The sequence below is a fragment of the Sinocyclocheilus grahami genome, unplaced genomic scaffold (genome assembly GCF_001515645.1).
Source record: "Sinocyclocheilus grahami isolate Dianchi unplaced genomic scaffold, SAMN03320097.WGS_v1.1 scaffold451.1, whole genome shotgun sequence".
NCBI classification, from domain to species: domain Eukaryota; kingdom Metazoa; phylum Chordata; class Actinopteri; order Cypriniformes; family Cyprinidae; genus Sinocyclocheilus; species Sinocyclocheilus grahami.
The window spans coordinates 84,359-112,316 of NW_015505630.1; the positions used below are offsets into that span (position 1 = coordinate 84,359).

Genomic DNA, 27,958 nt, shown 5'->3' on the forward strand with positions numbered 1-27,958 from the left:
CCAAAGAAAGAAGCGTTCTCTTGCTGATCGAAATAAAGTTCTTACGGTATCAAGAGACAATCCAGTACCATGGGAACATCGATTATGGACTGGTACTGAAAAGTTTTTTGAATCTATTTTCCCACAGGTTGGTGTGGCCCATCTTCAAATTGAAACAGAATTTATTCGTTATGAGCTACTTCTATTTATGAATACTACGCGAAATACCTTAGAAGCTGTAAAGGAAGAGCTCAGAGGTTTGCGACTGACTGCTCTACAAAATAGATTGGTTTTAGACCAACTGACAGCCTCGAAGGGTGGAGTGTGTGTTATCGTGGGCACTGCATGTTGTACTTATATTCCAGATAATGATGCTGATGGTCATTTGATAGATGAAGGGTTAATGAATATGACTAGAATTGCACAAGAGATACAAGCAAGAGATGCAAGAAACAATTCAAATGATGTGTTTGGTTGGCTCCCAGGGTGGCAGAAAATGCTAGTGAATGCGTTAATCCCTATTGGAGTGATTTTATTAATCCTTTCATTCATTGTATGTTGTATTATTCCGTTTATTAGACTTTTGATTGATCGTGCCATGAATACTCTTGTTGCTACTCAATATGCTTTTATGAGCAGACCTGTTAAAGGACACATGGGTTGAAATGTATCAAAGAGATAATAATATGGAATATAATCATTATGTATGAGAATGATATAAATTTAGGATTAGGGAACTCTGCAGCGAGTGTTTATGTATTCATTGTTTATTTTAAACAAAAGCAGGCAACTGTTAGAAAACACTCTCTGTCTTGAGATTTGTTCTAGATGTTTTCTCCCCTCCTTTTCTTTTTTCCTCTCTCTCACTCGCCCTCCCTGTACAGCTCTGTTGTTTTCTCTCTGAATCCTCCTCTATCTGTTCTCGATCTGCTCTCTCTCTCTTGTATGATGTTTTAATGTCTCTTACTCCTATTCGAGGTACGCATGCGCACATGTATGCATTAGCTTTTCTTGGTTCAAATGCTCAAATAAGGAGATGAATGCTAGGACTCCAAGGTAAAGGAGTTCGTGATGAACTATGAAGCGAGTTCAGCATCCTTCGCCAAAGTCTATTCCTAATATGTCCATGTTTTTCTGTACATGTGGCTATTTTATATAAACACATGTTCTTGGCCAAAGATCCTAAATGTATGTCATCTATATCCTCATTGGTTAAAGGGTTGAAACTTCCCTCGACATATGCCTATATAATATCTTTGTTTCTATGAATAAATTGAAGTATTGAGAATACATTGAATGTGTGTTTTCTTGCTTCCCGGCCATTATACACTTTGAGGGACTGAGAATTTTTCCAAGCGGCAAAGAGATATCGAGGGACCAATTGTTATTTTACTAACACCTGGTTTTCCCCGTGGTATGGAAATTGTCGCTCGGTTCGTCGCCCTAGCTCGCCTGGATCTCCCTTTCGTTGAGTATTCTTGGGAGTTCTGCAGGCTCGCCGTGGCTACGGCCTTAGTTGACTCCACCCTCAACTCGCTGTTCTGGCACAGGGCCAACTACCATCGCCCCGTGGACCTCCCAGACACCACGGGACTAAGCTGGAGGGAAGGAATCCTCCGGTGTCTGGAGAGCGTCCTGCCCCGAGCCAGAACCAGTCCACCTGCCACGGCATCGTCAAGTTCCCCGGCCGCTCCGAAGTTCAGCATGCCGGCCGTGCTGCTGTCATGCACGCCGGCCGCGCCGAAGACAAGCCCGCCAACCCCAGAGCTCGCTCCCGTGTCGGCTCCAGCCCCAGAGCTCGCTCCAGTGCCAGCTCCTCGAAAGCGCCTTGCTGTGCCTGCTTCTCCAGAGCGCCCTCCAGTGCCAACACCTCGTAACCGCTTCCCAGACCCCCAGTCAAGCCCAGGGAGGGCTCCTGATCCCCCGTTAAGCCCAGGAAGGGCTCCTGATCCCCCATTATGCCCAGGGAGTGCTCCAGGCCCCGAGTTCAGCCCCGTAAGTCTCCCCATGGAATTTTTTTGGGTGGGTAGTAAGGCTTCGGTCGGAGCGGGGGCTGGGGCCGCAGCCTCGGAGGCGGCTCTGCCATGGCTTCCTGAACTGTTTGCTCCGCCATGGCCTCCTGAGCTCCTGATGCCCATATTTGGTTAGTTTCCTGTTCCTGTCCTGATTTTGTTGATTTGATTCCAGGTGTTCCCCGTTTTAGTTCCATTGATCCCAGGTGTGTTCCGTCCTCTCCTCATCCAGTCATGTGTTTAAATAGTGTTCCCTGTTTTTAGTTCAGCGTCCGGTATTGTACATGTCTACCCGTGTTACGTGTGTTTTCCTTGTTCCCTGATTAGTATTAATATAATTTACATTTTGCAACAATAAAGGCACTTAAGATTTGCTATATAGTAAGTACTGTCTACTGGGGATAAAGTAGATAAAATTGGATATAATATATTTATTTTGATGAGCTGGGTGTTACTGAATATCTGCGTATAAATCTGGATGTAATATATATTCAACTTTATATATAGAGCTGGATAATATAATTTTTTTCATTTTGCAATGATATATTTTAAATTACAGTTCTGCAAATTCAATTCAAATTGGAATTTAGAAGGCTTTTCAATTTTGAATGGTGCACAACTCAATACAACACAAACAGACACACCTTGTAGCAGTAGCGGAACTTATTGGTGCTTTTCCATCCCGATGGGCATGATCCTGTTAGGGAGGGCGTAGGCTGAGGCACAGGAGGGCTGGGTATGAGAGAGTCCTGATTCTGTTTGCAGATGTATTTGGAGCGGATGCTGGCACAGTCCTTCACCTCCCACAGACCCATGGCTTGCCCCGCTACCATCACCACACAACTTGCCTTTATCTGTGCTGCAACACCACAAGACAAAAAGCAGGTTCATCTTTAGCATTTTTACGGCTTAGCACCAAATGATAAAGGGAATGATATATATAGACACAAACTATTCAGGTGCACACATGGTCATGGCATACACATGATTGTGTGTGTTTCTGTACCTGGCTCATCTCTGTTCCAGTTGGTGTATGTGAGCTCCTCTCCCGTTATCCAGCGGAACGTGCCGGTGCTATTGTCATTATACAAGCCGAGCCAGAACTGATCGTCAGATCGTCCAAACACCAGGCTGCTCACAAAGGCCTGCTCAAACCTGGAAACAAGCACATATGCACCTCATAAGTTGCTTCATAATTCATCGATTTCGGAAAAGCTGAATACAAAGAATACACCAGTCCATGTTGCTAGGCTTGTATCCAGTACCTGTTATTAATAACGACGAGTGTAGCATTGTTGCTAGCACACATTCCTTTTGCATCATTAAAGGTTAGAGATTCTTCTCCAACCTTGAAACAGGAAGGACTGTGCCATCTCCAACCCTGAGGAGATTCACCAGAGGGAGAGAGAAAGAAGTGTGCTATGTTATAATGCATTATATTATTCTTGCTTGAAAAATAATTCATTGGTAAATGTTTCTGAACAGTTCAGCATATTTTTTAGGCTAGTTATTTTTTTTTGCTAAATGTTAAATGCACAGTGACAACTGTGAAACATTTATGGGGGACATAATCTGGAAATTTTCAAATTAAATGCATGAACACCAGCATAAACCAGTCTGGACTAGAAAGGAATTCATGCTGGTCTAAAAGCTGGTTCTGTCAGTAGATGTATTTGACCTACATGAATTAAATTAATTGAAAATAATTCTCAAAAAAAAAAAGAAAAAAAAAATCACAGGAACAAAACATACACACACACACATGGACACCCACATTTTAAGGAATGTATCTAAATTACACGTCAGCACTTGGCAAGAGGCAGTAACTTGACCTCTCTGCCGGCTGTCTGCTTTACTGTTTAAGACATTACAGAGAGTCAGATGTGTTCTCTCATTGTCTGACAATGACAAACTTACTATGAATCCAAATTTAGCAGCCTGTTCCAAAAATGAAGATTCAATTGTTAAAAGTAGATTTTCATCTGCAGAAGGGGGTTACAATGCAGCAAAAGAACAGTGTTAATGCCTTATAAAATTGTTGAGATTTTTAAATCCAAATACAGAAAAAAAGAGGGGGAAGATTAATAATAAATGCAATGTAGGTACAGTATTGTTTCAAGGTTTTTGATTAATTAACATCATTCTGACAGTTCTACAGGGATCAAGTCTGCTGAAAAAAATCCACTCTGCATTAACACCTAACATTGACTCAAACACACATATAGATGAATACCACACACTATGAATCCAAATTTAGCAGCCTGTTCCAAAAATGAAGATTCAATTGTTAAAAGTAGATTTTCATCTGCAGAAGGGGGTTACAATGCAGCAAAAGAACAGTGTTAATGCCTTATAAAATTGTTGAGATTTTTAAATCCAAATACAGAAAAAAGAGGGGGAAGATTAATAATAAATGCAATGTAGGTACAGTATTGTTTCAAGGTTTTTGATTAATTAACATCATTCTGACAGTTCTACAGGGATCAAGTCTGCTGAAAAAAATCCACTCTGCATTAACACCTAACATTGACTCAAACACACATATAGATGAATACCACAAAACCTCTCAAGAACATGGCTATTTCACAAAATTATATTTTTGTCATGATTATTTTTATATTTTTTGCAGTATTTTCTTGAAAATGAAGCTCATTCTACATAACTGTTTGAAAGTGAGATTTTTTTAATGTTCCTGAAGCCTCTTATGCTCACCAATTCTGCATTTATCTGATCAAAACTACAGTAACGTTAACATTAAATATTTTGCAATATTATTACAATTTAAACAATTTATAACTGTTTTCAATTTTTTTATCTATTTTAAAATGTGATTTATTCCTGTGATGTAAAAGCTGAATTTTCAGCATCATTACTCCAGTCTTCAGTCTCACATGATCCTTCAGAAATTATTCTAATATACTGATTTGATACTCAAGAAACATTTATTATTATTATAGCTTTGTTTTTGTTTTTATAACTATTTGATGAATAGAAAGAACAGCATTTATTTTAGATAAATCTTTCATAACATTAGACTGTATATATTTTACTATCTCTACTGATGAAATTAATGCATACTTGCTGAATAGAAATATTAACTTAAGTATTAAAAATCTTATTGAACCCATACTCTGCATGGTGGTGTAATTCAATTTTACAAAACAAAACAAAAATCACAATACAGTATGTACATATTATGTTAATGAGTTTGATGACAAATGTCTTTGAAACAAAAAAGCATGTTGAATTGCACTGAAAAAAATAATGCATTGCATTAACAGTGCTTGAATTTTCATGCTTTGTATTTTCAGGGTTTGCATTTTTCGGGGCTGAAATTCACCAGTTGTTTATTTAAGCTGTGAATATTTAAATTTATTTCACACATATGTTCATAATTAAAAAATGCAATAATCCATATTCACTTCCTAAACATTCAATCTGTTTACAAACACGATGTATAATATTTTATTTCACTGTACGAATTCGCTTCCACAAATCCAGTGGTTCAAATTTGGCAGAATATTCAGCATTGCACATCCGGGTACTGCAGGAATAGCAGTAAAGTACTGATGCATGATCTGCATCTGCTGCAAGCGGGTGTTAATGGAGACCAAAGCAACAGGTAGAGCAAGTCATTCATTCACAAAAACTGATTTGCAGAAATGGAGCAAGTGGTAAGTAGAATTTATGATGATCAGGGCCAGTATGTATATGCGGAAAAGCTGATTAGGACTCAAAAGCTAGGTTTATGTTTAATTCAGCATCTTTGCCATTACTCGTTTCCCTGTGTAGCCACATGAAAGCAGCTTTCTCTTCCAAAAGAGATTTTAATGCTATTTTACATCTTTTGCTTAGTTGCTTAGTTTCCTTAACTTTATATCATGGCTTGTGCGACACGGAGTTAAAATACGGGGGGTTTCCCTCATATGTCAAACTCCAGGGTTCCCCAATGACGCTTAACGTGACTATGAACTAATACAGTGATATAAACAAGATCAAGCTCAGTATATATGAATATTTAGGAAGTGAACTCTGGAAAGTGAATTTTTAATTCTGAAAATGTGTGTGAAATGTTTTGAATTGAAATATTCCCAGCTTAAATAAACAACTATGTTGAATTAAAACGCAAGCACTGTTAATGCGATGCATTCTTTTTTCAGTTAGCACATTTCAACATGCTTTTTTGTTTCAAAACATTTATCATCATTTTTCTTCCATAGTCTATCAATGTAAGTCAAAAACCGCTGAAATGATCTGCAAAATGAAGTTCGAATGGGGCTGACTTAACTGACAGACAATTGTGGTGAAGAAAAATAAAAAGAAGTCATATAATGTATTTGAAAGAACTGTAAGCATATATGAAGCTGATGAGGCGTGCATTACTTTTACTATTTATTCTTTCCCTATTTTAATTCTGTCTCATTTGTGATAACAATAACCCCCTAACCCTAAATATTCCATTTGGACACATAACTTGTCCTTAATTTGTGTTATCTTAAATTGTGTGGTTTATTGAAAAAACGTGTGCTATTACTTCTATAAATTATAGAACTTACTTTTTATTGCCTGGTGGCACACAGAAAAAACTGCATAGACCTACATTATAGGACCTGAATCTTATTTCTGACAGCAACCACCCAGAACACCCAAGCAACATGCTAAAAACATCAGAACTCTGAAAATCAGAAATCAGAGTAAGCATATATGAAGCTGATGAGGCGTGCATTACTTTTACTATTTATTCTTTCCCTATTTTAATTCTGTCTCATTTGTGATAACAATAACCCCCTAACCCTAAATATTCCATTTGGACACATAACTTGTCCTTAATTTGTGTTATCTTAAATTGTGTGGTTTATTGAAAAAACGTGTGCTATTACTTCTATAAATTATAGAACTTACTTTTTTTTGCCTGGTGGCACACAGAAAAAACTGCATAGACCTACATTATAGGACCTGAATCTTATTTCTGACAGCAACCACCCAGAACACCCAAGCAACATGCTAAAAACATCAGAACTCTGAAAATCAGAAATCAGAACACTTTTACAACCAAACAGCAACGCCCTGGAAACCCACAGCACCCTAGTTTCGCATAGGTGAGAACAGTTTTCTTCAGGTAAAAAAGTAACTTAGTCAAACAGACTGTTTCCACAAGCTTTAGGGTATCCACAAGTAACCTCTGAACTCTGACCTAGGCGATGGCATCCAGGGTCACAGCTCTTATTTAACAGATGCCTATTACCAGGGTCACAGCAAGGTAACAGCAATAATGCACACACTCATTTAAAACAAAGAAGGTTTCATGTAGAGCTGCTGTAGACCTGGATAAATTGGATGGAGGGATGACAGACATTAGGCAATGAGAATGAAATGTAGCCAATGTATGCATATTTCATTTCTGTGTGCTTGTTAGTGTAACTTGGTCCATGACCTCAAACTTTTTGTCCTTGGTTAGCAAACAGTTATGAGTTATGAAGACTAGCGTGTGTGAGTCAGACTCCTCTGTTTACTGTATGCTTGTGGCAGGTCTGGGTCTACTGACCACATCTGGAGTTTTAACAGCATGACACAGCAGCGACTGTGAATAGAGTCTTTATGCAGAGAGAAAGAAGGCCACAGAAAGTATGTAGAGGGAGAAATCCAGCTAAACAGCAGTAACAAACAGAAAACTGCAGGAGCTGCAGAGAACAAAACAAGGAAGGGTAATTAGAGGATTAAAGCTAATGAAAAAGGAAGAATGATAAAGAGGAATGAGAATTATAAGGAGAAAGCCAACAGAGTGAAAAACCAGAGTGCTTTACCCGTTTGCAGCCATGGTCCTCTATCCGGTCGTCAGCCTTCTGAGCTGCTTTCTTACAGATTGAGGGCAGCGAGTAATTACATGGGCTATCATTCCAGCGGCCCTCCTACAAACACACATACTGTATAATGAGGGGTTATCATTATGAAGCTGCTATAAATTTAGACTTTTAGGATTACTGTCTTAATTACGATTATAAAGAAAAGCAGATTCATATATCCGTTAACATCATTCTGACAGTTCTATACAGATAAGGTTTGCTACAAAACACATTCTGCATTAACTCACTGTACCTTTAACTCAAACTCACATAACTTTCTCTCAAGAACATGTCTTGCTATTTCACCCTAAAATTATACTTTTGCCATGATATTAATTTTTATATACAAAATACATTTTTATTAGTGCTGTCAGTCGATTAAAAAATTAACTAATTAATAGCACATTTTTCTGAAATTGACCGCAATTAATCCCACCTAACATTAAAGTTTTTAAATATACTTTTATATTGCAATAATTTCACATTCAATCTTTAAATGAATGCAGAAACAACATAAAGAGAGTATATTTTTAATATTTGTTTATCTAAGGCGAGTATCACTGATATCGATAGTGTTGTCTCTATGTAACAGTTTTCCCCCTAATATTTAACCATTACTATAGCCATTCAACATTACAGTATAATTGAGAGCTATCAATTTTAACATTTATTAGACCTTCAAAAAATAACTTCTAATTTAAGTGAACTTATAACAAACTTCACATAAACCCATTATAATAAATGTCATATTTAGCTACCTGTGCCCTCCAGCAAGTAGGAAATATACAGAAATTGAATAAAGTTACCAAACACTAAATTCTAAATTAAATATAGATGAATCCTTAAAGCTACAACAGATTTTCTTCTTTTTTTTGGTTCTTTGATTAACAGACATCACAGTAGCTGGTTATTAGGTTCTTTTGGCTGCTTTAAGAGCTGCGGCTGCTGAACATTATGCGGATCTGACACGCATCGTATTTTCACACAACTCTTTACCTTTTCTGAGTCACTTCAGCTCTTAAAGTTGATGCTAGTAATAAGATGACGAGTTGAATCGGGTGTGTTAGATGAGGGAGGCAGTGCTTGGCTGCTCCAGACCAGGACAGTTTTGAAAACCACTGCATTTCAGAGACATGTTCTTAAATGTGACACACAAATACTTACATACATGAACAGATTTAAGGCAGCTTTAATTGCCTTTTTGGTAACGTCATGACTTAATTGATGACATAACTACAACATTGCATGCTCGTAGTTTCATTTGAGATGTTGTCAGACATATGGCCTGACAACATCTCATCTGATCACAGTTCTTCTACTAAAGCTCCTTTGTCACCTGTACCTTTTTTTTTTTTACTAGCGCCTGGCGCTGAGGTGAAGTTGGAGTGTGCACCTGAAAAGTCTCCCGTTTAATGTGGTCGCAAAGATGTTCTTCATCTAAATAAATACAATTCAAATTCAATTTTAAAAAAGAGACAGAAGCAGCAGTTGTGATTGGGGTGGCCAGCCCTAGCTCCACCTCTGAGTTAATTGTGTTAAATATGTTCAATGTGTTAAACTGAAAAATGTAAACGCGCTAATTTTGACAGCACAATATTTCATATTCATATTACTATATATTTTTTTTTACTAGCGCCTGGCGCTGAGGTGAAGTTGGAGTGTGCACCTGAAAAGTCTCCCGTTTAATGTGGTCGCAAAGATGTTCTTCATCTAAATAAATGCAATTCAAATTCAATTTTAAAAAAGAGACAGAAGCAGCAGTTGTGATTGGGGTGGCCAGCCCTAGCTCCACCTCTGAGTTAATTGTGTTAAATATGTTCAATGTGTTAAACTGAAAAATGTAAACGCGCTAATTTTGACAGCACAATATTTCATATTCATATTACTATATATATTTTTCTTTTTGGCAATTAAGCTTGTTCTACACTACCATTTAAACGTTTGGGGTTTGGCTATGCTTATGTCACTTATGCTTATCTGTGTTTATTTAATGAAACAGTAATACTGTATAATATTATTACAATTTAACACAACTGTTTTCTATTTTAATATATTTTTTAAATGTATTTATTCCAAAGCTAAATTTTCAGCAGTCATTTCTCCGGTCTTCAGTGTCACACGATCTTTCAGAAATCATTCTAATATGATGATTTGATGCTCAAGGAACATTTCTTTTTTCAGCTTCTATTATCAATGTTGAAAACAGTCGTGTTGCGGAAAGTTTTTGTTGAAACTGTGATACATTCATTTCAGCATTCTTTGCTGAATAAAAAGTTAAAAAAGAACAGAATCGGTTTAAAAATTTAAAAATGATAAATATTTTACTATCATTTTGATCAATTTATTGTGAATAAATATGTTAATCTTTTTTTTTTTAAAGTTATTTTTGCATTTCTCCTATTCTATAGCTTGTTTCCTAATCTAGTTGTCAAATAAACCTGGCATTGTATTTTAAGAATATGTTTGGATCCATAAATTGCTTTTGTACCTCTTTAGTTCTTTGCTTTGAATAAAAGTGTATGCTAAATGCATAAATGTAAATTAATGATTGTGTGGCTTACTGAAGAAACGTGCTATTAAAAAAAACATACTGAGCCCAAACTTTTGATAGGCCTATATATCTATATGCATATATATTTATATTTATATATACTCACAGGCCCCCAGATGGTGACACAATCCTCATTAACATTTCGGAAATTGTTGGGTTCAAATGGATGCCAGTAAGTGAATATGACTGGAGTGTGATCTGTCCATTCAAAGTTCATCTGCATAGCTGTATCATGTAGACCAATCCATAACTCCTCTATATCTAAGACACAGGAAAATAGAGAGTCTGAAACATCATGAAGCTTGTGCCAAATTGTATAAAATATTAAGACCAGTTGCCAGAGAATATATATTGAATTAAGTTTACTTTTACCCCATTGGTAAATTGCTTTTATATTATTATAAGATTATTTTATGTATTATTGTAAAATAAACAAAATTTAGTGAGGGTTATGCTCGAGAAATAAAAAAAGTTTTTTTTTTTTTTTGCCGGAAAGACAAAAATACTGATAAAGCAAATGTGTTTCTGTATATTTATGAATGGACATTTGCATGTGTATACCTTTCTTCATATGCTTAGTGATGAATTCAAGCTCTGGGAGGGTGTGGATGCTAACAAGGTTAGCCTCCATCTTCTGACACATTTTGTGGGCGGAGCTCCAGTCCAGGTTTTCTGAGTTCTGCCTATAGCAGCCCGCCTGGAAGTTTTGCCAGCCTACATCACACTGGTACCGCCCGTCATCTGCCCAGGAGTCTGTTTCACACACAGACACAGGTGAGATCCTCAAGACCAAAGCAGACTTTCAGGTAGATCAGCAGAATCCAAACTAAAAACTTCTCGGCATGCAGAAAAACATGCAGTTTTGGGGCAAGATACTCAAATTGCATGGCTGGGCCAGTCAAGGTTTACCCCTGAAATAAATCAAGTCATATTTAATCATTTAAAGAATAAGTGCAAGCAGTGGTAACATTGCTCTGTACATTTATATGTGAACCACAGACCGCAAATGTGCATACACACACTGCACACATACCTGTGGTGAAGGGGTCAAGTGTGGCATTGGGTCGTTTCTTGCAAATGTAAGGCAGAGCCACTGAACAGTCCCGGTTGTGCCAGCGACCCTGAGCATCGGTGCCGATCACTCCACAGTTTTCCTCCTCATCATAGCTTGGCATTTCTACAACACACACACATCCATGGGATAAAAATACCCCCTTCCTAACTGAAATGCAAATGAGCTTTTCTGTGCCAAATAAAATAAAAACTACTAAGAACACTAAAGACAGCAGAACAATGAAGTAATACTGTTTTAAATTTAAAAAGAAATATACAGTCTGCTGGTCATTACTGGTTTATTTTTTGATCACTGGTCATTATCAGAGGGCTAATAATGCCAAATAAATAAATGAATAAATAAGTAAATAAACATATAAATTCACGACCATTCAAAAATACAGTAAAAACAACAATATTATGAAATATTACTACAATTTAAAATAACTGTTTTCTATTTTTAAAATATTTTAAAATGTATCCCTGTGATGGCAAAGCTGAATTTTCAGCATCATTACTCCAGTCTTCAGTGTCACATGATCCTTTAGAAATCACTCTAATATGTGCATTTGGTGCTAAAAATTTCTTTCTTTTATCAATGTTAAAAACTGTTTTTCTGCTTATTATTTTTGTGGAAATTGTGATTTCAGAACAACGTTTATTTGAAATAGAAATCTTTTGTAACATTATAAATGTCCAACGAATGGAATTTTTTAAAATCAATTTAATTTATGTTTGCTGATTTAAAGCATTAATTTCTTCCAAAAAGAATCTTACTGATACAAAACGTTTGAACAGTATAGTGTAAATAAATAAATGGACATGAATTAATGACAAAAAGAAAAATTGCAGGTCATTGATTCAATAGAAATAATTCCATTGCTATATATGAGAAGAAACTATAAATACATAAAATTACCACAGTTATAAAATTTAAACAGCTGCCATTATAAGAAAACATTGACTGCAGAATGCTTCAATTGTCCAGAATGAATTATTCAGCTTTCGATTGCTGAAGCGTTAGTTGAAGTTAGCTAAAGTTTAAAAAATTGGAGTGGGTGTGGTTATATGAGGGTGTGGCTGTAAGGGGTGTGGCCTCACCTGCTTCCCAGTTTAGGTATTTGAGAGGGGCGGAGTCAGCCCACTGCCAGCCACCATTGAGATCTAAATCATTCAGGCCCATCCACAGGGCGGCGCTGTACCCAGTTAACAAACCTGCAGTACACACATACTTTATAAATGCATGCCACTGAGTAAAAAAATAAATAAAAATGAGAGTAGCAAATTCTGTCTTGTTTGTTCTACATTTACCAGAATCCTTTCTTTTTAATCCCTTTGCAAACCAAATAATTTTTAATGTAATGAATGCAAACATGTTTACATCCCTCCGTCTCTCACCGTTAATAAAGATTTGTTCCTCTACTTTAGTGATGCTGAGCAGGTCCGCTCCCTGCTGCTGGCAGCTGGTCCGTGCTTCACTCCAAGACAGCGTGGCCTGAAAGTTAATCTGGTAACAGTTATCCATCAAAGGGTTTATGTCCCAAAACGTCTCACAGTCAGTACCTTTGGAAAGAGAGAGAGATGCATTTTAGTGCGCAGGAATATGTGCACTATGATGTAGAGTAGTCTCACATTCCAGCTTCCAGACTAAAACAGTAAAAGAACGTCCTGAATTTAGCAGGCCAGGTCTTTGAATGACGTGTCGAATTCACTCACTCATTACTGGGCAGAAGCCCCAGCGCTGGTCCTTTCCGTAATCATGAGTAATGGCACACCAGTGAAAGCCATCTTCCCTGCCCACACTGGTGCAGCTGTGGAACCACTGGCCATCGTAGAGGAAGGGGAAGTAACATGGGCTGCCATGAGAGTTTCCTTGGATGGTGTAGATTTCTATGGAGAAGAAGAGACAGAGAAACACAAGCTGCCTAACTTCCAGAAGGAATTCATGATTACCACCAGGGAATGATAAATACATACAGTGCCCTCCACAAGTATTGGAACAGTAATGACAAAATTTTTAGTCAAGACATCTGCAAATATGATTAAAAGATGAATATGAGACAAAACTACAGAATGTCACATGTTATTATTAGCCGTTTCAATACATTCATGTTTGACCAAATAAAAAGGACAGCACTTTTAGAGTTTCATTCGCTAATCTTATGTGAGCATAAGTATTGGAACAATTGAACTTAAAGCAACTGTAAAAGTTTAAAAGCTAATATTTAGTTGCAAATCCCTTGCATGCAATCACAGCAGTGAGTCTGCCACCCACAGACATCACCAGACTCTTGCTTTCATCCATTGGAATGCTTTTCCCAGCCTTTAATACAGCCAACTGTTGCTTGGTTTGGGGAGTTTCTGCCTTTAGTCTCCTCTTTAGCTGGTGAAATTCATGTTCAATTGGATTTAAATCTGGAGACTGACTTGAGCAATCTAAGACCTTCCATTTCTTTGCCCTGATAAACTCCTTGACTGAGCTAGCAGGGTGTTTTGGGTCATTGTCCTGTTGAATTTTGAAGCACTTTCTGATGAGTCTTGTGGCATTTTCTTGAACATTGGTAGCCAAGATGTTTTTGTACACTTCTGCATTAATTCTGCTATCACCATCATTCGTTAAGTCATTAATAAATTCGAGAGAGCCTGTTCCAGAGGTAGCCATGCATACCCACACCATGACACCACCTCCACCATGCTTCACAGATGAGGTGTTATGCTTAGGATCATTTGCAGTACCTTTTTTTCTCCACACTTTTGCTTTCCCATCACTTAATGTCCATAAAACTGTTCCAAAATTCTACTGGCTCACCTTTGTGCTTTTTTGCAAACTCTAATCTTGCCTTTCTATGTTTGCTGCTGATCCCAGGTTTGCATCTTGCTATGTAGCTAATGCTGTGGAAGTCTCCTGCGGACAGTAGATTGTCAGACCATCACTCCAGCTTTCTGGAGGTTGATGGGGATTTTACAGACACTTATTTTAGGGTTCTTTTTCACAGCTTTTATGATTTGTCTGTCATCAACGGCTGTTGTTTTTCTCAGCTGACCAGGTCGTTGTTGGTTGCTGGTAGTCGCCGGTGGTTTCTTTCTTTTTCAGGACATTCCAAACTGTTGATTTCTCCATGCCCATTGTTTTTGACATGGCTCTAATTGAGTTCCTCTTTTCTTTTAGCATCCAAATGGCTTGCTTGTCTTTCAAAGTCAGCTCCCTCGTCTTCATCCTGCTTTGTGTGTGTTGCCATCAAATGCAAGACTCAGAAAGCAGAAGCAATGGATATAACTGATACAACACATTCCCTGCTTTTAATATCTGAACAATTAATGCAACAGGACACAGCTGATCACTTGAAACACCTGTGAGTCAACTGTCCCAATACTCATGCTCACATCACATAGGGGATGAAACTCTAAAAGTGCTGATCTTCTTAGTTGGTAAAACATCTATATGTTGAATCACCCAATAATAAAAATGTGACATTCTGTAGTTTGGTCTCATATTCATCTTTTAATCATATTTGCAGATGTCTTGACTCCACAGGAGACAAAGCAATTTAGTCATTACTGTTCCAATACTTATGGAGGGCACTGTCGCTTGAATGTGGATACAAACATCCGCCAAATTAAAGAATGTAAATGTAGGAGAGGAGAGGGAGCGTTTTATCATGAAGAACATTATTGCTGTCTACTGCTTTTATGTGAGTTTTAGTATCAATAGTCCATTCCACCATAAAGCAGTTATCCTAGAAGTAACTACGTAAATGCTACCTGGCAGTTATGGGTGAAAACAGCTTTTCATTTGGTCAGACTGTGTGGCCGGACATAACTGTGTTAAAATAGGTTCTGAAACCACTACAATTGTGCATTGTCATGCTACTCAAGAAAAAACATGGATGTAGTCATTAAACACATTTTTTCACTGACTATACAATGACAGATGATAGACAGATGGATAGAAGGATAGAAGAGACAGACATACATAGAAAAATAGATAAATAGAATGAACAATAGTATATAGACAGACAGACAGACAGATAAATAGATAGATAGATAGATAGATAGATAGATAGATAGATAGATAGATAGATAGATAGATAGATAGATAGATAGATAGATGCAGTGAAATATATGATACTTGATAGTCAGTTCATGTCTATGTGAAACTTCTGCCTCCCTTGCTGAACTCTCTTACCCCTCCTCTCTCCTTCCCTCTTTGCATTTTCACACTTTCTTCCTCTCATTTGCCCCTCAGGAGGAATGCAGCTGTTACTATAGAAACCCCTGGGCATTCTGTCTGACTGTACAGATTAGCTCTCAGTCTACAAAGAGAGAAAACGTGAGGGGGGGGGGTGAGTTATACTAAGACAAAAAGATAGAAAACTATAGGAAAAACAGAGAGCACATGTCAGACTGGAGAGAGGGTGTGCAGTTGCGTTACAGTTCTACCGCTGCTGTTGTTCAGAGCTGTGGAAAAGTAGGACACAGACGCACTTCCAAAAACACTCTCAACTGAACTTTCAGAACTTACGCAGTTTCATTCTTGCAAACACACACACACACTCAAGCATAAAAACAGCTCTGTGTTGGCACATATCAGTGGCAACTTTCTGTCAGGAACACTCCAGAAGCGACTCTCACAGAGACCACGAAACACAGAGGTGAGAGGAAAGAGAGGGGAGGGATATGTGCTGCGGAGTGTCTGCTTCTGAAAGAGTTTAACAGTTCCATTTCAGTTCAGTTGCCATTACACTTAATAATGATTCTGGTTCCTTAACGAATCCATTGACCGTTTCTGCAAGTTCTTTTTAAACCCCCAATAACTATATATACTAAACAAAAATGCAATTAAAAAATCATTTTCAGTAAAATATTTCAATACAGTAATTTCAAGTAGCACTAAATTCTGTTCAGAATGTGTATAACATTTAATATAATAATATTTTTAACTAAAATATTATTTTATTGTAACTAAATTCTGTTGTAACTAAAACCAGTGTCCATCAGTAATGTTATGACATAAAAATAAAATAAACCTAGTATTTCAAAAAAATATATAGTTTTTGCCTTCTGAGAGGACGTGGACAACTTTTAGACAAGAAAGAAACTTCCGGAAGATTACAAAAAAATCCTCAGTCATTGTGAGCCAACTAAACCCCAATTTAACTACTGTAGAGTAATGAATGACTGTGATTTCACATCTAAATTAGTCACTCTGAGACAGATTGTCTGATGGGGCTCAGACTGAGAGACGACTGGGCCTCAGCACTGTATAAAAACACTGGCCAGAGTTTTTAATTGGCTTCTATTTTGGTCACTATCCAATCAGGACAAATTTAGAGTTGCCCATGGCAAAAACATCCACACACGGAAAATCCTAGTCTAAATATCACTGAGGCCCAAAAGACATTCCTTGCCCTTTGCTTTTTTTTTTATTTTTTTTTATCAATCCTCTCTCAATCCTTTTCTCATTTCTTCTTTCCACAATCTTTCATTTCTATATTTTCTATAACACTGCATCATAAAAATGTGTGACAGTGACAAGCAATTAAAAACAAGTGACAGGACATTTTGTTGATTGCTTGGTTTCTTTGCCCCACCCGCAATGCAGTCTTATTGGTCCAAAATTCTGCTCCATATAGCTGTACTCTACCATTTAATAAAAAATAAAAAAATTAATTAATGCTTTTATTCAGAAAGGACTCATTATATTGATCAAAAGTGACATTTATAATTTTACTAAATATTTCTATTTCAAATAAATGAAGCGCTTTTGAACTTTCTAGTCATCATATAATCCTAAAATGAATGCATCATGGTTTCCAAAGAAACATTAAACAGCAAAACTGTTTTCAACACTGATGATAATATGAAATGTTTCTTGAGCATCAAATCAGCATATTAGAATGATTTCTGAAAGATCATGTGACACTGAAGACTGGAGTAATGATGCTGAAAAATCAGCTTTGTCATCACAGGAATAAATTACAATTCAAAATATATTGTAAAGATATTAAATTAGAAAACAAATATTTTAAATAGTAATATTTCACAATATTACAGTTTTTGCTGCATTTTGATTAAATAAATGTAGCTTTGGTGAGCATACGAGACTTCTTTTTCAAAAACATTAAAAAATCTTACCACCCTAAACTTTTGAAAGGCAATGTATATTAAACATCAAATAAACACTGACTGGATGCAATTCCTTTTAGGGTGGACAAGCAAATTACTGGTTAAGATATGAGAAAGAGAAAGAAACAACAACATTTAATGTGCTGACCTGGGTATGACTTGGCACAAAGGTCTTGATTGTCATCATAGACTCGCCACAGAGACTTTTGGGAGGGGGATCTTGCAGGTGGGGAGGCAGCGGCTGAGACATTGCCAGTGTCGAGGAGTAATTTAGGGGAGGGCAAGGAAGATTCAAGCATCTCCAAGAACTTGCTGCAGCTCCAGGTCCAGCGCACTCGCGGAGGCTCGTAGTCGCACCGAAACACACCCAGTGGTGACTTGTTGCCAGATGTGCTCACGTTGCCCGTGGTGATACCCAGGCAGAGGGAGGAGCCAATGTTGAAAAGCCGCCCCCTGGTCACCCATTTCCACAGCTGGGCGTCACCCTTGCAGGAAGAAGAGAGGTAGAGCATGTGATCTCGTACCCCCAGGCAGCCCTGCGCTCCCTCGTGGAAAAACGCAAAAGTGTCCGATTCATCTGTCTGTGCTGTTGCAGAAAGATAGAGAGAGTGAAAAGTTATTAGCCTGACATTGTACAAGAGAAATGTCATAATCCTGAAATCGTAAATAATGAAAGATCATTAATGTTTGATTCCAGCCTAGACATTTACAGAGGTTTTTAATGATTTTACCCACCATTAAACCAAATGACTGATCCTACAGAGACAATTTTCATAAAACTCTCAATGTCATGTGACCAAAACGGTTTATGTCTCACAGATTCTCATAGTATATTATTACTGCAGTAGAATAAGCAAACCCCATTTGATTCTCTTTCACCAAAAACAAGTAGTTCTTATCCAACACAAGCAAAGCACAAATCCTATTCAAACAATCCCACAAAACGTTTTTATGTGCTTTGACTTGCCTCAGTTGTAAAACAGTGATTTATTTACAGGTGAAAAGTAATTGTTTGAGGGAAATCTGCAGTTTCATGTTATCATATTCTGTATGTGTGGCTTTCATAATGGCTGCTCTCTATGGTATAATATGGTCTGCAAAGCTTTTCATCTGTTTTTATCTCTGCATGCTTTGGTTTTGGAACACATATGTCTGACTGCAAATAGATAGTAATTTACAAAAACAAAACAAAAAAAGCCCAAAAGAACACATTTATCCCAGTTTCATCATAACTGCACCCATCAGTGGCTTGTGGTGGTCTTTTGAATCTATGTCTTCTACATATATACACATGCTCCATTCAAGATTATGGGGTGAATAAGATTTTTTTTTAAGAACTCTCTACTGCTCACCAAGGCTGCATTCTAAATAACTTTATATTCCTTTGTAACATTGTAAATGTCTCCACTTGCACTTATGACCAATTCAATGTATCCTTGCTGAATAAATACATTAAAGCAATGTCACATCAAAATCTCAAAAACTGTGTTTTTAAACTACATTGTTTTATTACTATAAGATATAGTAATAAATAACTTCTCACAGATAACTATTTACAGTACTTTTGATTTTAACATGACTGAAAGTGATGATATCTGAGTAGGTGAGTTTTTTCTGTTGTAATTATTCCATCCATTTTTATTGGTTTAACCAGTTAAAGGGGTCATACGATGCAATTTTAAGTTTTCCTTTCACTTTGGAGTGTTACAAGCCGTTCGTGAATAGATAAGATCTCTAAAGTTGCAAAGACTAAAGTCTCAAACCCAAAGAGATATTCTTTATAAAAGTTAAGACTGGTCAATGCCCTCCTAAAACGCCTCGTTTAAACACGCCCCCACATGTTTACGTCACTGTGTGGGAAGATTTGCATAACGCCGCCCAAATGTTCACGCAAAGAAAGAAGGCGTAACTTTATTGTTGCTACCACCACCGCCGCCATGTTGTGAAGACACTGTGTGTTCCGTTGCGAAAGCGAAAATCCTTTGTTTGGCCTTCCAAAAGAGGACACGACTAGAAATCAGTGGTTAAGTTGTATTTACAACACTGTTCCAGAACACTTCAACCCACATATTCAGATATGTGCAGAACATTTTATGGAGGACTGTTTCCTGATCCTGGTAGAGTAGACTACAATGCCGACTGTTCTGTCTCACAGCCTGTAAGTACATTTTAATATTTAAAGAATTTGCCACTGACGATTCAAACGCGAGTTCTGAGCAGTGTAGAGTAGCACTTGTTGTTTGTCATCACAAACGCAGACATGGTTATATGTTTACGTGCCGCGATACAACACAACGCGTCAAAAGACAGTATAGGTCATTGTAATCAGTAATGATGTCCCCCCTGGATGCAACAAATGCCTCGTTTATAATGGGTTTTATTGGTTTTGTGTCTCGTCACGCCGGGACATGGCATCACAATATGGTAAGGGGGTGTAACATTTCTGTTACTGGATAGCTGGCCAATCACGGCACACCTCGCTTTTCAGAACGATGAGCTTTGTAAAAATTGACGCGTTTCAGAAAGGCGGGGCATAGAGGAGAAACAATAATGTACAGTATGAGGCAAATAATGTGTTTTTTGAACCTTAAACCGCATAAACATTTCATTACACCAAATACACAAAATAATGTCCTTTTTAGCAACATCATATGACCCCTTTAATTACTGGTGTCAAACTTCTTTTACTGGTGTCAGTGAGTTTAATCTCATATTTTGCAATGTTTGTTTTGTTTTTGTACTGTTGATTATTTTCTTATCCACAGGATACTCACATTTCAGTAAGAATAACATATATATTGGTATTTGACTAGGTATATGTTGTTTAGTAAGAGAAGGAAAGGGAAAAGAGATGGCCAGTATGACAGTCAAGTAGAAGGCAGAAGAGCCAAACCCGGCAGCGTTCCCAAACACCAGTCTGGTTTCTTTTCATGCTTCCATTCTGCTTTTCTCTCACTTTATCTATCTCTCTCGTACACCCTCTCATTCCTGCAGGGGGGAATGCAAGGTTACAACCACAACATCAGAGAGAAAGAAAATCAGAGCAAAAGAATGAGACAGAAAAAAGAGCCTGAAGAAAGACCAGAGAGAAACACAGCTGTGTTTCCAAACAGAGTAGTTCTAAAGCAGGGAAATGGGATCAATCCAAAAGCAAACAGGACCTTCTCTACTTTGAAAACAAAACAGAGACAGAAAGTTGACTGAGACCCTGGGAGACTTTCTGAACATCATCAAGCAATGCCCAAACATAAATTTCCACAAGTAAGCATGCGGTCAAAAAAGTTCTGTAACAATGTAAAATATAGTAAATCAGTGTTATTTAAAGGTAAATATGATGTGGCTCCGAAAAGCATTTTGGACACTTTTACCAGGATCTGGCAACAGAACATGGAAAATCCTAGATCAAGTTTTTAATGTGAGATGTAAAATAAGAGTTGAAAATGTGAGCAAATGTAACTAGGAAAATTCCTTCCATGAGGTCCTGATTCCACTTATTAATGACGTGCAATCCCTGAAAAACCGGGATTAAAACAAGTCTTTCCATCTTCCTGCAGAACAGCAGAAGAATTTGAGGGCATCATGTGATCTGACTGAGACTGTCATATAATTGGTGGAGGTAAGACCCTGGGGAGACATATTTCAGGAGGAAGGACATGCGCCTTCACACAAACATCAAATACTTTCTCTCCATTTCTGACAGATAAAGGGCAAAGCAGGCACAAGCATTTCATGAGCATCATCTTAATGCCTTCATTATAAATCAAGCCTTTACTTAAATGACTAATTACAGGTGTTTTAATAAAAACAAAAAGATGAATGACTGTTTCGGTATAATAAGAATTTATGACCACAAACTCTGATCAGAATATTCCACCTTCTGATGATGAGGTCAGTTTTTAATTTGATACGGTCTGGAATCATTTTCAGATTTAGTCTGAAACTATATACATATATAAAATAATCATGATCAAATAAAGGACACTTACAACTACATATTCATAAAAATCCTCATCACAGTGCCCTAAGGTCGGTTACTTAAAACAAGGTTGCTGCAAGGGAATCGTTGCTTTGAATAAAAGCATCTGCTAAATGACTACTTACTTCCAGAACTACTGCATAACACAAAACAGAAAAAAAACTCATAACAACCGCTGCAGGATATCAGTAAATAATGCATTAAAGACCATGAAGTGATAAATAAAAATACAAGAGACAGATTGTAATGTAAAGTGTCTGCAGATTAGCAGTGGTTGTGTGATTGAAGAGAAATTAATAGCTTTGGGTGATTTGTCTGAAGTACTGTTAGAGCACTGAGAGGCAGAGTACCATCCATTAGAAGCTTTCCGGACAGTTATTGAGTAGGCTGACAGCTTACAGGAAGGAACTTTTTTCAGCCTGTGGTTTTGGCATGAATGCTCCTGAACCACCTTCTTCCAGATGGTAGAGATGAGAACATACCATGGCACGGATGAGGCTGCGCAGCTAAATGAATTGTTTTTGCAATCACTGGTTACATAATGCTGATGATGACACTGATATGACTAGTGTGGGCGAAGTTTGTCTCTTCATCAGAGTCTGTGGAATGTTTCCTATTAATTGTTTTCTTAAGGTTTAAAGTGGGCTTAGGCACTGTTAAAACAGGCCTGATTCAAAACTTGCCATCTGAAACAGTTACCACACAAACACCAACTCAGAGCTGCAGGCTAACTAACACGGGAGAGATTGCTACGATAATGATATTCCACCTCGGGCAATAACCAATCGATTGCCTGAGTAAAAATGTTGTTATCATAGCAATTAGCTAGGTTCTGATTAGTTTGACTAATATTGGTTTTCTAACAGCCTATGTTATGTGCAGGTTGGCTGATATAATGCTAATATATACAGTTATACGTGTTGGGGAATAAATAGTAACATGCAACGGAATTACATAATTTAATTACAAAATAAAAGTAACTGTAATCAGTTACAGTTACTGAAACAATATGTGTAATTAAATTACAGTTACTTATGAAAATGTTAAGGATTACAAAAGGGGTTACATCTGCTTGTTTTCACACGCACACCCACATAGATTTAATTGATTTCTTTCATAAATTGCAGTGACTGCTCTAAAATATAAAACACCAATATTTCAGGAGTTTAGAACATGCTTGTTCGATAACTCTTTTATTTCCTATATGGGTTTATGTATAGCTATGCTTAATTTTTTTAAGATTAACTGTTTTTTTCCAAGGCATTGTCAGTATTTTATTAGCTATGATACCGTTTTTGAAATCAAATTTTTACATACGTGTTTACTGTCATAGCTATGTAAAGATTTGATTTCAAAAGCGGTATCATAGCTAATAAAATATTTCTTGTTATGATTTTAAATATGTATTTAACCTCAGAATGATCTCAAAGTAAGTCTGGTTTTGTAGTGGCTGTACTCCAAAGGGGACATTGATCTTACACAAGTTGGTATGATTCTTTAGGGTCTTCATGAACGGTCTGCAACATACTTAAAATTATTAAAATTCCTCTGTGGTCATGTAAAACAACACCCTTTTTACCTTGCTCTGTTCACAGCGACTCGTTTTGAGGCATGTCCCTTTAAATGCTAATGAGCTCTGCTCACCCGCCCCTTTCTTCCTTGGAAGAGCAAAGGCGATTTGCAAATATATATATGTACTATAAAATATATAGTGTCAGACTTAATTCATCTGGAGGTGCAGCTGGATCACGAACAATGGGTACTATCCTTGAGTTTTAACTTTTTAACAAAACCTGCCTTGAATTGTCCCTCATTCAGAAAGCAGTCTGGAGTAAAATTATTTGCGCAGACATAAACTAATTTAGGTGATGATTTCAACAGCGTGTTTCATTACGTCTCTTGGAATTAATGAATCAGCATTTTTGAATGTGTAGTTGAATGACAGTCCCTTTCCACCACCTTGTGGTGCAACACTGTAACTGCACTGACCGACAGCCCATCTAGAATGCGCGCAGGTGGAAATATCAATAGAAAGTCTCTTGTCCAGTCAGATTAGAAAATCAGATTACAACTAGGCTAACTGCTATACGTATAGGCCAGGGGTGGCGAACTCCGGTCCTGCAGAGCCGCAGCCCTGCAGAGTTCAGCTCTAACCCTAATTAAAACTCACCTGCCTGTAGCTTCCTAGTAACCGTTTAGACCTTGATTGGCTTGTTCAGGTGTGTTTGATTAGGGTTGAAGCAAAATTCTGCAGGGCTGAATCTCTCCAGGACCGACGTTCGCCACCCCTGATATAGGCTAACGATAGCCTAACGATCTTATTGTCAGGTTTATGTTCTGTTATGTGGACCGTTATTTTGCCATTCTCTTCTGTTTACTTCATTTCCTGTTTCAACTATTTGGTTTCGGTTACATTGTCTTCTGAATATGACCTCGTTAGTTATATCGTAACACATAAAATGATAAACAGCTGAAAACATTAGAAATTTAGAAAGAATTAGAAATCTCACCCACTCTTATTAGACTGATGTCAAATAAGGTGTACACAAAATTGTGAGAATGCAGTGAACACTTATTTTACATACTATTTAAACAAAATTAATGATTGATTGATCAAGACATTGTTAGCAAAACAGAAGGAGACAATACGGGACCTTCCACAGATAAGGTATTTATTGACAAGGTAAGTTGAAATGGGTCAGACAAGGTAAGTTGAAATGGGTCAAACAGATGAGTAATGCAGACTTAGGGTGCTTTCACACCTGTAGATCGATTGCTTTGTTCCAAAACAGGGATTAAAATTATTACAATGTTGCTTTTTATTCTTGGAGTGGTTCGCTTTCACATGGCAAAGTTTCTAAATGGACCAAATTTGTTAATACAAGTCACGCGCGAGTAAACTGTTGTTTCATTGGTCAATTGCCTGAGTAAAAATGTTGTTATCATAGCAATTAGCTAGGTTCTGATTAGTTTGACTAATATTGGTTTTCTAACAGCCTATGTTATGTGCAGGTTGGCTGATATAATGCTAATATATACAGTTATACGTGTTGGGGAATAAATAGTAACATGCAACGGAATTACATAATTTAATTACAAAATAAAAGTAACTGTAATCAGTTACAGTTACTGAAACAATATGTGTAATTAAATTACAGTTACTTATGAAAATGTTAAGGATTACAAAAGGGGTTACATCTGCTTGTTTTCACACGCACACCCACATAGATTTAATTGATTTCTTTCATAAATTGCAGTGACTGCTCTAAAATATAAAACACCAATATTTCAGGAGTTTAGAACATGCTTGTTCGATAACTCTTTTATTTCCTATATGGGTTTATGTATAGCTATGCTTAATTTTTTTAAGATTAACTGTTTTTTTCCAAGGCATTGTCAATATTTTATTAGCTATGATACCGTTTTTGAAATCAAATTTTTACATACGTGTTTACTGTCATAGCTATGTAAAGATTTGATTTCAAAAGCGGTATCATAGCTAATAAAATATTTCTTGTTATGATTTTAAATATGTATTTAACCTCAGAATGATCTCAAAGTAAGTCTGGTTTTGTAGTGGCTGTACTCCAAAGGGGACATTGATCTTACACAAGTTGGTATGATTCTTTAGGGTCTTCATGAACGGTCTGCAACATACTTAAAATTATTAAAATTCCTCTGTGGTCATGTAAAACAACACCCTTTTTACCTTGCTCTGTTCACAGCGACTCGTTTTGAGGCATGTCCCTTTAAATGCTAATGAGCTCTGCTCACCCGCCCCTTTCTTCCTTGGAAGAGCAAAGGCGATTTGCAAATATATATATGTACTATAAAATATATAGTGTCAGACTTAATTCATCTGGAGGTGCAGCTGGATCACGAACAATGGGTACTATCCTTGAGTTTTAACTTTTTAACAAAACCTGCCTTGAATTGTCCCTCATTCAGAAAGCAGTCTGGAGTAAAATTATTTGCGCAGACATAAACTAATTTAGGTGATGATTTCAACAGCGTGTTTCATTACGTATCTTGGAATTAATGAATCAGCATTTTTGAATGTGTAGTTGAATGACAGTCCCTTTCCACCACCTTGTGGTGCAACACTGTAACTGCACTGACCGACAGCCCATCTAGAATGCGCGCAGGTGGAAATATCAATAGAAAGTCTCTTGTCCAGTCAGATTAGAAAATCAGATTACAACTAGGCTAACTGCTATACGTATAGGCCAGGGGTGGCGAACTCCGGTCCTGCAGAGCCGCAGCCCTGCAGAGTTCAGCTCTAACCCTAATTAAAACTCACCTGCCTGTAGCTTCCTAGTAACCGTTTAGACCTTGATTGGCTTGTTCAGGTGTGTTTGATTAGGGTTGAAGCAAAATTCTGCAGGGCTGAATCTCTCCAGGACCGACGTTCGCCACCCCTGATATAGGCTAACGATAGCCTAACGATCTTATTGTCAGGTTTATGTTCTGTTATGTGGACCGTTATTTTGCCATTCTCTTCTGTTTACTTCATTTCCTGTTTCAACTATTTGGTTTCGGTTACATTGTCTTCTGAATATGACCTCGTTAGTTATATCGTAACACATAAAATGATAAACAGCTGAAAACATTAGAAATTTAGAAAGAATTAGAAATCTCACCCACTCTTATTAGACTGATGTCAAATAAGGTGTACACAAAATTGTGAGAATGCAGTGAACACTTATTTTACATACTATTTAAACAAAATTAATGATTGATTGATCAAGACATTGTTAGCAAAACAGAAGGAGACAATACGGGACCTTCCACAGATAAGGTATTTATTGACAAGGTAAGTTGAAATGGGTCAGACAAGGTAAGTTGAAATGGGTCAAACAGATGAGTAATGCAGACTTAGGGTGCTTTCACACCTGTAGATCGATTGCTTTGTTCCAAAACAGGGATTAAAATTATTACAATGTTGCTTTTTATTCTTGGAGTGGTTCGCTTTCACATGGCAAAGTTTCTAAATGGACCAAATTTGTTAATACAAGTCACGCGCGAGTAAACTGTTGTTTCATTGGTCAAAGTTCCACGGTTTATTTTCCGGGATTCCACTAGCTGTCACAGCTGTCATCCGTCAGGCTTATTGTTGTTGTTTTATTTTTTTTGTAGCTGTCCTTATATTAATTTATCATTTTGAGCAGGAGTCCAGGATTCATCGGGAAAACATTTTTAAAATGCACCTACTAGGAAGAAGAGAAATAAGACGGCATTATAAAATGAAAAAGTGCGCTTTCTTATTTTGAATGGCGAAGACGTGCTTCACCCACAGACATTCACAGGTTCATTTTTAAGTATTAGCAAAACAACAAAGCTAATGCTTTTCACGGAACTTACGTAATTACCCATTATACATTGTGATATAGCCTGGTTCGTTGGTCCGTTAGATCGGATTGCTTTCTCACTACAACCGAACCGCTGCAGAGTTCTTTGTCAATCGAGCCGAGACCACCTCGTTCAGGCGATCTTGGACCGATTGTTTTGGCACGGATCCGGGCACGATTGCCGTGTTCACATATGCCCAAACGAACCGAGCTAAGGGGGGAAACGCGCCAGGTTCTGAAACAACGGGCCAGCTGTGAAAGCACCCTTAGCTGACAAACTGGTGAGTATTTGCTAGGTGATGTGATTCCACAGAGGTGGAGGCACAACGGGAAGGTGAAGACTGACAGAGCAGAGCAGGTAGGTAGCCAGGTAAGCTGCATACAGACAACAAGACCAGACAATGGAAGAGTGCTCTTTGATGGCTGGAGGATTTAGTTGGTAGGTGATGTTGTTTATCTGCCTCCGGATGGCGAATGGACCTACGTAGCGGGGACTCATCATTAGTCGAAGATGGATTTCCCTGATGGGAGAACCAGACCTTCTGTCCTGGATGGTACTGGGTTGCGGTGATACGGCGAGTATCAGCCTGGCTCTTTAGTCTCTGCACTGCCTGCTGCAGGTGGACATGAGCCAAGTCTCAGACCTTCTCGCTCTCTTGGAACTAGTGGTTCACAGCTGGAACGTCCGATGGCTCACCTGACCAGGGAAACAAGGGTGGCTGGAAGCGGAGTACGCACTAGAAAGTGGTAAGTCCCGTGGTATTCTGTCGTAAGGAGTTCTGCGCGTACTCGGCCCAGGGAAGGAAACGGCTCCAGCTGTGTTGATGGTTATGGCAATAGCACCGCAGGTATCTCCCAATTTTCTGGATCTTGTGCTCAGTCAGGCCGTTAGTTTGCAGGTGATAAACTGAAGACAAGCTGACGGAAACTCTGTCAAACTTCCAACATAATTGGAAGAAGGCTTGCCACACCTGGAGATGAATAGGGGCCCGCGGTCGGAAACTATGTCCTCTGGAAGTCTGAAGTTTTGGAACACATGTTGGAATAGATGCTCTGGTTTCCAGAGCGGT

General features: G+C 37.7%; 1 protein-coding gene and 1 long non-coding RNA gene across 2 annotated transcripts in view; one reads left to right on the forward strand and one right to left on the reverse strand.

Moving 5' to 3' along the window:
- The window catches only part of LOC107552465 (C-type mannose receptor 2-like), a 50,853-nt gene that overhangs the window by 14,425 nt on the left and 8,470 nt on the right, over positions 1–27,958 (reverse strand). Inside the window, exons 2-12 of the mRNA XM_016234349.1 lie at positions 17,713–18,150; positions 13,155–13,328; positions 12,837–13,001; positions 12,540–12,653; positions 11,419–11,562; positions 10,947–11,138; positions 10,492–10,646; positions 7,796–7,900; positions 3,257–3,372; positions 2,998–3,146; positions 2,636–2,850 (exon numbers count right to left, since the gene is read on the reverse strand). Coding sequence (XP_016089835.1) covers positions 2,636–2,850; positions 2,998–3,146; positions 3,257–3,372; positions 7,796–7,900; positions 10,492–10,646; positions 10,947–11,138; positions 11,419–11,562; positions 12,540–12,653; positions 12,837–13,001; positions 13,155–13,328; positions 17,713–18,150 — 1,967 coding nt within the window. The remainder of the gene's footprint in view (positions 1–2,635; positions 2,851–2,997; positions 3,147–3,256; positions 3,373–7,795; positions 7,901–10,491; positions 10,647–10,946; positions 11,139–11,418; positions 11,563–12,539; positions 12,654–12,836; positions 13,002–13,154; positions 13,329–17,712; positions 18,151–27,958) is intronic.
- LOC107552466 (uncharacterized) lies at positions 2,230–27,269 on the forward strand. Its single transcript, XR_001604856.1, has 4 exons — positions 2,230–2,292; positions 3,051–3,056; positions 11,675–11,683; positions 27,259–27,269. It is a non-coding gene; the product is annotated as an uncharacterized lncRNA (long non-coding RNA).